This window comes from Panonychus citri, unplaced genomic scaffold (assembly GCF_014898815.1).
Source record: "Panonychus citri isolate SS breed McGregor unplaced genomic scaffold, ASM1489881v1 Contig00077, whole genome shotgun sequence".
NCBI classification, from domain to species: Eukaryota; Metazoa; Arthropoda; class Arachnida; order Trombidiformes; family Tetranychidae; genus Panonychus; species Panonychus citri.
In genome coordinates, this window is record NW_026515482.1 from 1,120,812 (window position 1) to 1,132,035 (window position 11,224).

At 30.5% G+C, this 11,224-nt stretch overlaps 3 protein-coding genes across 3 annotated transcripts; 2 read left to right on the forward strand and 1 right to left on the reverse strand.

The window, feature by feature from the left end:
• The first annotated feature begins 97 nt into the window (after nt 1-97).
• Nucleotides 98-2,079, forward strand: LOC128386754 (splicing factor 3B subunit 4-like). Its single transcript, XM_053345828.1, has one exon. The coding sequence runs from the start codon at nt 282-284 to the stop codon at nt 1,428-1,430; it is 1,149 nt and encodes a 382-aa protein (XP_053201803.1). The 5' UTR covers nt 98-281; the 3' UTR covers nt 1,431-2,079.
• A 498-nt stretch (nt 2,080-2,577) lies between these two features.
• Nucleotides 2,578-5,143, forward strand: LOC128386756 (elongation of very long chain fatty acids protein 1-like). The gene has a single exon (XM_053345830.1). The coding sequence runs from the start codon at nt 2,857-2,859 to the stop codon at nt 3,739-3,741; it is 885 nt and encodes a 294-aa protein (XP_053201805.1). The 5' UTR covers nt 2,578-2,856; the 3' UTR covers nt 3,742-5,143.
• A 584-nt stretch (nt 5,144-5,727) lies between these two features.
• On the reverse strand, nt 5,728-6,537 carry LOC128387024 (uncharacterized). The gene has a single exon (XM_053346160.1). The coding sequence runs from the start codon at nt 6,535-6,537 to the stop codon at nt 5,728-5,730; it is 810 nt and encodes a 269-aa protein (XP_053202135.1).
• Between the last annotated feature and the right edge of the window lie 4,687 nt (nt 6,538-11,224).

An 11,224-nucleotide genomic window follows, 5' to 3' on the forward strand; every position in this document is an offset into this window, starting at 1 on the left:
TTAGAATCACACTAATGTTTTTCTCTTTTTTCGCCAAATCGAAATTCGAATTTTTTACTCTGCCATCTGCTGGTCACCAATAGAATTTCTATTTGAATTTGTGTTGTGAGGGAAAAGATTATTCATCACATTGTTATTTTGTTTCTATTCTCTTAATTGTCTGATTTTCCAAGTGAATAAATTGATTGATTTATATGAATTTCTTTTTAATTTGTGATTTGTGATCTTTGTCTCTCTTGTAGGTACTGGTTGACTGGTGGAAAAGGAGATATTCATATGTAATGTCAGCTCCAATTGCTGAGAGAAATCAAGATGCCACCATTTATGTTGGTGGTTTAGATGAGAAGACAACTGAATCAATTTTATGGGAATTGTTTGTCCAGGCTGGTCCAGTGGTCAATGTTCACATGCCTAAGGATCGTGTTACCAGTTCCCATCAAGGTTATGGTTTTGTTGAATTTATCTCGGAAGAAGATGCTGATTATGCTATTAAGATAATGAACATGATCAAATTATATGGTAAACCCATAAGAGTTAATAAAGCATCGGCTCATCAAAAGAATCTCGATGTTGGTGCTAATATTTTCATTGGAAATCTTGATCCTGAGGTTGATGAGAAATTATTATATGATACATTCTCTGCTTTCGGTGTTATATTACAAACACCTAAAATTATGAGAGATCCGGAGACCAATAATTCAAAGGGTTATGCTTTCATTAATTTTGCCAGTTTTGAGGCATCTGATTCAGCTATTGAAGCCATGAATGGACAATATCTTTGTAATCGACCCATAACAATTAGTTATGCTTTTAAGAAAGATGCTAAAGGTGAAAGACATGGATCAGCAGCGGAAAGATTATTGGCAGCCAAAAATCCTCTTAATCAATCTGATAGACCTCATCAATTGTTTGCCGATGCACCACCAACAGCAGGACAACCGGTTGTTGTCACTCAACCAATTGCACCACCGCCAATGTTTTATCCTCAAGAAGATATTACCAATATATTGAATATGATGAATCACAACCAACCACCAGCACCATGGAGTCTTGGAGCAGTTCCACCACCGCCACCACCCCAAATGGCCAATCCATTTGGACTTGTTGTACCACCGCCTCCACCACCTCCGCCACCTCCTCCACCTCCCCCGCCACCACCGTCACAAGCTCAACCATCAATGGCAACTCTTTCAACCCAGTTACCGCCGCCACCACCTCCACCTCCACTGCCTATTGGACTGACAGGATTACCAACTCCAGGATTACCTGCAACCGGCTTAGGAGCTGCCATTTTAACACCTCGACTACCTGGGATGACTCCAGGAGCACCTCCGCCTTTTGCTATGCCTCCACCGCCTCCCCCGCCTCCTCCTCCACCACCACCTCCACCGCCACCGCCATCAGCTTCAACTGTCAATGATAACTCTTAAAATGTAAATAAGCCATCAAAAACGTAAATTACTTCACCTTTAAGTCAATTGGATTACAAACTTCTCGTATCAACCTGATCATCACAATTTAACCAAAAGAAAATGAGAAACACTTTGTATTCTTATTTACAGTTCAACCATTCCTTTCACAAATCAAAAACAATCAACATGTTTGTTCAAATTGTGATTGAAGAAGAAAAAACCATAATTAATTGAAAGCGAAATTGTATATCACTAACATCCTAATTGCAATCAAATTAATCTGCAAGACGAGTTAGGGAAAGTTCCCAAATCCTGAGTTCACCAGAATCACCATGGTATCATAAACCCTAATTCTATCTCCAAGGTTAAATGATTTACTATTAATTACTAAAGAAAAGAAAATCGTAAGAAAAAGTCCCCTAGCAAAAAAAACTTACTAAATTACCAACAATTTAGTTAAATCTATTTACGTAAAATAAGTAAATTAACCTGACACCCATTGGGAATTTGTACCTGAATTTTGTAACAATTATATATTCTTGTATTTTTGTCCCAATTGTATTTTAATTGTTACTCATCAGCAGAACAACAATCAAAAACAAAAAGTAAAAAGCATGTAAAGACAATTAACCATAAAGGGACAATCAATAAATCAAATCCCCCTCTCCCTCTCTGGAGTTAATTAATTGCCCAAGTTAAAATTGAGCGATTAAAAAACCCAGAGTCTTAAATAGCCTCCAGGTAAAAGTAAACTCATAAGAGAGTTAAAAAAAAGTTGATTTTCATTATCAACAATTAAATCAAGAGAATGGAGTAAATTACAATAATCAACAAATTTCGAAAAGAAAAAAAAAACGAAATTTAAACGGAAATTTTGATAATATTCAAATCGTTGTATTCGTTTTGTAATAATATCGTTGACGATGATGAAAGTGAGAATCAGGTAACGAAAAGAAAGAGAATTGAATAAATTATTATAATTAAAAATAAAATCGAAAAGTGTGAAAAAAATAACAAAATAAGAGGAAAGAGCAATCAACTAACTGGCTTAAGGTAAATAATTTGTTGGAATCTTTGATGATGATGAATGATGACAAAGAGAGAGAGAGAGAGAAAAGGAGAGAGAAGATGATGAGAGAGAGAGAGAGAGAGAGATAACAGTTAAAAACTTGTTTCGAAACGAAAAACTATCAACAAAAAGTTATCTTAACTTTGACTCGATTGAAATGAAGCAACGATAATATTTTATCGTCAGAACTCAACCAGATAACAACAATCAACGAATTGTTTATTTGATTAGTTAATCGTTTCCAACTGAATCCATAATCTAATCTTGAGGTTTTTTTGTTTACTAATCTTGGTAATTGTTTTTTTTTGTTCGTGATTCACATTGTGAGTGCGTCTTTTAATTAGTGGGTCTAATTTTGTGCTCTAATCTAATCAAATGTCGACCGCAACAATTATGAGAACCAACCAAACGGTTGATCGTTTCAATTACTATTATCACGATGTTTGGGAAGTCTATGGTGACCCTCGAGTGTCCAATATGCCGATGATGAATGGTGGACCTTGGATCGTTCTTGCGATAACCGGAGTCTATATACTTTTTGTTAAACTCCTTGGACCCGCTATCATGTCAAAACGTGCACCATATGACCTGAGGTCGACAATATTTTGGTACAATATTGCGCTGGTCATTTTGAATGGACTTTTCTTCATCTACTCGGCGATGTTTACCCGTTTCGGTATTCGTACCTGGCAGTGTAATCCAATTGACCCCTCACAATGGGATAATGAGGTTAAACTTAAGCTCAGTGTTGCCTGGATTTTTGTAATGTCCAAATTTGTTGACCTTTTGGACACAATTTTCTTCGTGTTTCGTAAAAAATATAATCAAGTGTCCGCTCTTCACGTTATCCATCATTCCCTGGTACCAATTAATTGTTGGATGGGATTTAAATATGTTCCCTCTGAATCGGCCGCTTTCATGCCCTTCCTAAACTCTTTTGTTCACATGGTCATGTACACTTATTATGCCCTTTCAACCTTTGGTCCAAAGGTGACACCTTACCTCTGGTGGAAAAAGTATCTCACCCAATTGCAGATCATTCAAATTGCCCTGGTTTCCATTCACTGTGTTTACATTGCCCTTTTACCTTCATGCAAAGTGCCAAAGTTTGTCTTCCTCATCGCTCTACCTCAGGCACTTCTGGTTCTTGCAATGTTTTGCTCATTTTTCACCAATTCATACACATCAACACCCAAACCAATTTCATCCTCATCCTCATCCTCATCTTCATCATCTTTAGCCAAGCAAAAATCATCTTAATTTCTTGATAAAATTTTTTTCTTCTCTATTTCAAATCTTCTCAATGTACATCGTAATTGAACCTCAAACGCCGGTGTTTAAATATCGATAACTTTTTAATTAACCTAATCACTTAGTAAACATAATTACTCACTCATTCAGAATTTGATCCGAATTGATGTTCCGTTATTGAGCTTTGAATAGGCAAGTGTATATTTCCGAAAGTTCTGTATATTGAATAACGAAAACAACAAATAAGATCGAAAAAAAATCGATTCGAAAAATTGTTCGTTCGTTTATTATTATTATTATTATTATCGTTGGAAAACTTTTCGAACTTTTTTTCGAATCGATTTTTTTTCCGCAAATCAACAATTTTACCAACGAAATAATTATGTAAGGTAAACAAATTAACTAATTGCTAAATGAATGAAACAAAAGAATCAACTAATTAATTGAAATAATGGTAAATAAAAAAAAGTAGGTAACACTAACTACGCACAAAGAAGTTGATTATGATTCTAATACATTTAATTTCATATTATTATCATTATTATAATATGATTATTGGTTGATTGTTAACTTACTCTAGAGTGATTAGCGATTAGTGATCCGAGTAGTAGTCAGTATTAAGTAAATTGTTGTTACGTTAATTACTTTACCCATTATGATTACTGTTAATGTTAATATTGTGTATCGACGTTGATTGTTACCGTTTGGTGTTGATTGCAAGTAAATTGTTGCCTTAATTTTAATTCTCTTCTCTCTTTTCCTTAATTTACTTTAAATTTTATTATCATTTATAAATTACCTTGTTTTTTATATATATACCTGTCACTATTTCACCTGATTCATTAAGTTAATTGTCAAGGAAATCAGTTGATTCATCATTCATGATGATTAAGCTTATGAATTTTTTTCTGTCTTCATTTTTTTGATTAAGATAATGATATTTGTATCTATTGCTAATATGAAACATTGTTTGATTGTTGTTAGTGTTAGTTAATTGTTATCCTTTTTGTGAGGTTTGTAAAAAAAAACCTTAATTATTTGAATGATTAATGATCAACAATTTGAATCAATTTAGATGATTAAGTTTTTTTTTAAGTTCACTTATTGGGTTAACTCCAATGTTTTTATATCTCATCTGAATTCTGGCAATTGAGAGACAATTAGTCAATCAATCAATCAGTTGGACAATTGGCTAATTGTTACTGTTGGTTAATTTAATTTTTTGCTTCTTTTAAATGTAATCATTGTGATCATTGGCATCATTGGTTAATCACAATTAATTATTTCTAATTCAATGTATAAAACAATTATACTGATTTTTTTTCTTAATTGTTGTACAGTTTGTGTCTTTTGTAAATCATTGAAATCTAACCAACTAATTAAATTAATCCTCTTGTGTTTTTTACAACAATCAATTTAATCATATTAATCATTTTTTATTTTATTATTAAATCACTTATTCAACTAAAGATGAGAATTGAAATGAAGACAATAGATGATGATGATGATGATAATCAACAAACGCTCTATCAATGTGAATTAAGCTATTGGGTATTTATTTCTTCATCCAATTCAATACCTTTTTGGTATAATGATGATAACGAGAAGACAGAGAGAGAGAGAGAGAGAGAGAGAGAGAGAGAGAGAGAAGACTATCACCAAGAAGATATGAAGATGAAGAAGTGAAGGAGGAAAAAAACAAGAAGATGAAAACACAGCGAGAAAAAAGTTCTGTCATTTTATTTGGATTTTCATGTAGTTTTCTCAGTTCATTTTTCCTAACAAGTTTATTAATTGTGGAACAATCAGAAAATTTCATTAATTAATCAATTCCAGGAATTTACTTTCAAGAAATAACAATAATTTAGCCATAATTGTTGATCTCGGTTGATTGACAAAATCAATTATAATTTCCCTTAGTCACAAAACTTTCACGTAACAATATTATGAAATCAAATATTAATAACTGGATAGAAACTGCTATTTGTTTGAAATCTATTTGTCTTTACCATCCTTGCAGTCAATTTTATCATTTGATTTGCCTTTAATCACGAGCGTATAAGTTAAATAAGTGGCCTCAATCGCTGCCGTTGTCATAGAAATCAATTTAATATTAACATCTCCAGGACAGTCTCGAGTGAACATATAACCAATGTGACCTGTATTGATTATACCCGAAGCAAGAGTTGAGTAATTAATTAGATTCTTTAGTGATCTGTATGATCCATACGATTGAACGGGAGTCAATAGGATGTAATAAGCTCTTCTCAATGTAGCTAATATGATCTCACAAATTGGCCGGAAAAGAAATGGGCCTCGAGGATGTTGCCGTGCACCAAAATAGACGAGGAAAATAATCCCACTGGTTCGAAGTGCATCTAAACCAGGATTCTGTGTTTCCTTTTTCCGGACAATCATGTAAATTGTTGTGCTAGCGGTAAACAATTGGATCAAGAAAAAGGCAACACCCAAGTAAATCTGAGTCTCCAAAAGTGCAGGCTGAATATACGGTTCTGGACACTGCCAAGGTATCGTTGCCCACGAAGTTAGATACATGGCTAATGGTATTCCCATCGCTGAGGCACCAAAAATCAGCGCATTTGATATCAACATGTAAGGTCTTAAGTCGGCTGGTTTTGATGAGGCCACAAGCAAAGGTCCAAGGTGAAAAGCGACAAGTAAGTAAACAATAATAAAGATGAAAACAAACATCGGATTAGTCGCAAGTATTGGTACTTTTGAAACCATTGGATCGACATAATTTAACCAGGAAAATAATGAATCACTAACTGTCCCCGATTCCATTACTACAAAAAAAAATAACGACAAAATCAATCAGATTATCACAATCGAAATCAACTAATTTCAATCAATGGAAAGTAAAATAACAATTGGTGACAACATTGATTGAAAATGGAGATGAGTCTAACTATTTGATTTCTCTCCTTTCGAGTTGAATTTGTTAGTTAATTGGCTTTACTAAATTGTGGTTGAATTTGATTTGGGATTTACCTTTAAACTTTCTATGATGGTGATTGGAGACAATTATTATCCACATCAATCAATGTTTCATTGATTTACAATTTAAATTATCGTTACCAGAATTGAGATTTAAAATCAACTTTTTTTTGCGTCAAATAATTGAGTTAATGATATAATAATAGCAATTTACTCTGGTAAATTAAATTGTTACCACTAATTGTAACCTTGCATGAAGTAATAAACAAATTTATCAAGAGAGAATTAAATTAAATTGTAAATATTAATATTTACATGTGTGAAAAATTGTAACAATTAAATGTGTTGGATAAATTGTTTTATCTGAGGTTTCGATTGATTCTGACTTCATTTTCATATCAAATATCGTCGTCGTAATTTTATCAAAATTTTGCTGAAAAAATATTATTAGAATTGAAAACTTGAATATAAGCTGATCAAAAGTGTTCTTGATACAAAAACCCCTCAAATGACCTTCAGATAAACTGAATTTAAAGTCACCATGACCTTGAGATTTTTGGATTCGAAATGTTGATTTGCTATTGTATAGGTATTTGGTCGTTGATAAGTCCAATGGCCTACAAGTTATTAGCATACCAGAGATAGACTCAGGATGATGATCATTTCATCATGAAATAATAAACTAAGCCAGCAAAATATTTACCTATCATCATCATCATCATCATCATCATCGTCTTTCAGTTTCATGTTTCCACCCTAAGGCTAAATAAAAAAACTGGAGCATAAAAAAACCATTGAAAAAAACGGAAATGAAATTGGATCCATAGTTTGTTGGAAAATAAATGATTCCAACTCATGAAAATTTTGGTAAATTCAAATTTTGAATAATATGAAAAAAAGACAAAACAATTCAACGATATTGAAAACTCACATTGTATCAACACACCGGAGTGAAAATGTTTCCCACCGGTGTAAATAAAACTACCACCAATGTCTTACCTCGTGGCTAAATTATCTCAACAACGTAATTGCAATTAAATTTGTAGCCTCTTATTCAAGCCAAGAATTAACTTCTTCTTCTTATCCACCCTCTCAACCCTCTTGTTATCAACCAACAATTAACGTCAATTAATATGCAACTTGGATCATCACAACAATCAAATAATTTGTAATGATTGAAATCAAATCAATTGATTCATTGCCTTGAACATAATGATAAAAAATAACTTATAACAATCAAATTGATTAAACAATATGAATGAAAAATAAAATATCCATTTCAAAAATCAATCACAATTAACTGATTTAATTTTATTCACAACATGTATTATTAATGCATTATTGATATTCAATGGAAGTGATTAATTATTTCTTGAAGTAAATCAAACTAATTGCTGGTAAATTGTTGCAACAATTAAAAGGTTGATTAAATTTTCTTTGGTTTCCTTAATCATTTTCTCATTTCCAATCAAAATTGTCTGAATTGATTTTAATCTCGTTGATTGCTAATTAAAATTCAAATAATCCGAGAATTGATTCTTTCATTAACAATTTAATTATAAAAATTGTGACAACAATCAAATTAATAACAATTGGATGTAACATAAACTCCCGCTGATAACAATTTACAATCATTGACATTTAATTTATAAGATTTCCTTGATTATGAAAGAGTCATTGTAATCATGATAATGATAAATCAACAATTTAGTTGTCAATTGTAACAATTTAACCTTGATTGTTTACAAATACATGTAAATACAAACAAGATTAGTTAATTGTTACCATTGAAAAACAATGGGGAGAAAAAACTTTTTTTTTCTTAATCGCAATTATCATTATTAATTTAGTTTTTCTGATATTTTTTCAACAGTTAATTACAATTAACGGTCATAGTTAATCAGTTAATCATGATGATGATTAATAAGAGATGGAAATTATCAATAGAAACAAAAAGAAATGTAGTTAATTGATTAAATTGTTGTCGAAACAATTTGATAAGGTAACTGTTACAATCAGTCAATAGGATAATTGGATTCGCATATTTAACTAATTATCATTTCAACTAATTGTGATTAAGATGATGATTTGTTTTTCCTTCATTAACTATTGATTATTTTACACCTAAAAACAAATAAAATAATTAAAACCAAATTAAAATTAATTGAAACTATTTCTTTGCTCATTTTTAATTCTTATTGATTAATTTACCTGAAACTTTTACCTGTTAATTGCAATTAGTTTCTGTTGATTTAGAAACTTGTTAAAAGTAAATTAACCAACACACTATTTAACTACGTGTTTATAATAATCAAATGATTAACCTCAACAATCAACTCTAGACAATTAACGCCTAAGGGTAAGTAAATGAACTGATTTAAGTTAATTGTCCGAGTATTACCATTAAAAAGGAAGTTAATTAATCGACTAAAATTTAATCCGATCAAATTGCAAGGTTAAGGGAATACCAATAATGGAAAAGTTATTAATTGTAATTAGTTGATTATAAATTGTCACTAAATAATCAAGAGTAATGAACGTTAACAATAAACTAATCAGTTTGTTTTTTTTCGTGATTTGTACAAAATTAAAAACTTTCAATTGTTCAATCATTAATAATTAAACTAATATAAAAAAAAACTTTGTTGACAATTAGTTGATCATGTGAGTTTAATTGTTTCATCCATAATGATCAACAATCAAAAATTGATGAGGATGATAATATTAATCACTCAATGATAATTTGTATGAAAAAGACAAAAAGTTTAACAATAACAATTGAAAGTTAAATGAATTTAAATTGTTACAATCAACTGATTATCTAAAAAATTGGATTGGCAAACAATATCAGGAAGACTTAATCATGACAATTTAATGATAACAATTAAGTTTCGTTCAGCCTTTGCTGATATAAATATCGTTTCATCTGATATTAGTTTGTATCGATATTACAACATCTTCAACTCTCTCACTCTCTCTTTCTTTGTCTTCATTTTACTCTTTCTTTCATCATCTTCCACCATCATCATGTTAAAGGTCAAATATAATCAGAAATACCCTGAATTCAGAATCTGAATTAATGATTAAGTTCATTTTCGTTGCTCAAATCATCTCACTATTTTTCCTCAAACTTTTGATCAACTTATTTAAATTAAGTTGATCTTTATTTTTTCCTCCTTTAATCACAATCATTAAATTGTGACTGGTTATTTAATCACTATTACTTAGGTTAATCACTATTATAGATTAACAAGAAAAAGAATAAGAAAAAAAGGTTTAACAATTAACTAATTTTCCCGTTGATTTAAATCACTGATCATGAATCTGAATTTCATTTGTTTTGTTTTTCATTTTTTATATTTTCATCAGCTGATTGATTAAAATATTATGTTAATTGTTTAGTAGTTTAATTGTATTTGATTAGTAGCTAATATGGATCAGCAATATATATTAGTAATCAACAGGAAAGAAAGGTGATTAAATCAACTGAATAATGTGAATTAAATGTTGATTAATTAACCTTTCAATTGGAGTTTCAGTTTAACAGGTAACACATTTGAATTTGGATAAAGGTTAAAATTGTTCAATTAACTGATTCTAATTAACTTAATTGTTGCTGTTCTTCATGTGGTAATCATGAACTTACAACATCACCCAAAAGCAATTTAAAAGTCCAATTGGTGAGGAAAATATTTTAATTGTAATTAACTTTAATCTTTTTCTCTATTAATTAAATATCAACAATTATCATTTAGATGTTAAATTCCCGTTGTGAAAAAAACTGACCACTAATTAACAGGGAATAACCCAATCAAGGGAATTAGTTAATTCCCGATGATATTACCTGTTGATTAGATTGCAAGAACAATTAACTTTAATGTATATATATACAACTAATTGCCAATTGTTAATTGTAATCATCTGATAATTAATAGTTAATCCTAATTCATAAGGATAACGACACTGACCATTAAGTTGACCAGTCTAATACTTTGCTATAGTAACTTAACTACTATCTATCCTTTCAGTGATTATCTAATCATTTAGATTAACTTGATGATCAATTGAATCAACTTAATTCTTATGTAGCAATTAACTATTATTTGAAAATTAATAGTTTTCCATGATATAATATAATAGTAGCCAGAACTTTTGAATGGGAAACTTTTTTTTCCTCCTCGAAATGAAAACATTGTAATTGTTAAATTAAATTGTTCTGAAGGTGAGAGTATAAGTAAACAATCAAATTAATAGTTACAATTGAGTTTAATTAATTTGCAAACAATTTAATTAAATGGAAAACCCAATCAGCTGTTGGTGAATATTCAAGTTTTAGACATGAGATTATAATGTTAATCTTTACAGAAAATCAATCGATTTGATTAGTTGATCAGTTGAAGACAAGACGAGAGGAAAAAGATTGATTAGTTGGAGATAATTAATTAGTAAATTGTGTGTGTGTGTGTGAAAATTAAATGAAGAAATTACAATTATTTGAATTGGGGAAAAATAAGATTCTTTTTCCTCTAATCCA

What these genes read in the sequence shown, in the direction of transcription:
- LOC128386754 (XM_053345828.1), top strand. Translation starts at nt 282, where the DNA reads ATGTCAGCTCCAATTGCTGAGAGAAATCAAGATGCCACCATTTATGTT.
- LOC128386756 (XM_053345830.1), top strand. Translation starts at nt 2,857, where the DNA reads ATGTCGACCGCAACAATTATGAGAACCAACCAAACGGTTGATCGTTTC.
- LOC128387024 (XM_053346160.1), bottom strand. Translation starts at nt 6,537, where the DNA reads ATGGAATCGGGGACAGTTAGTGATTCATTATTTTCCTGGTTAAATTAT.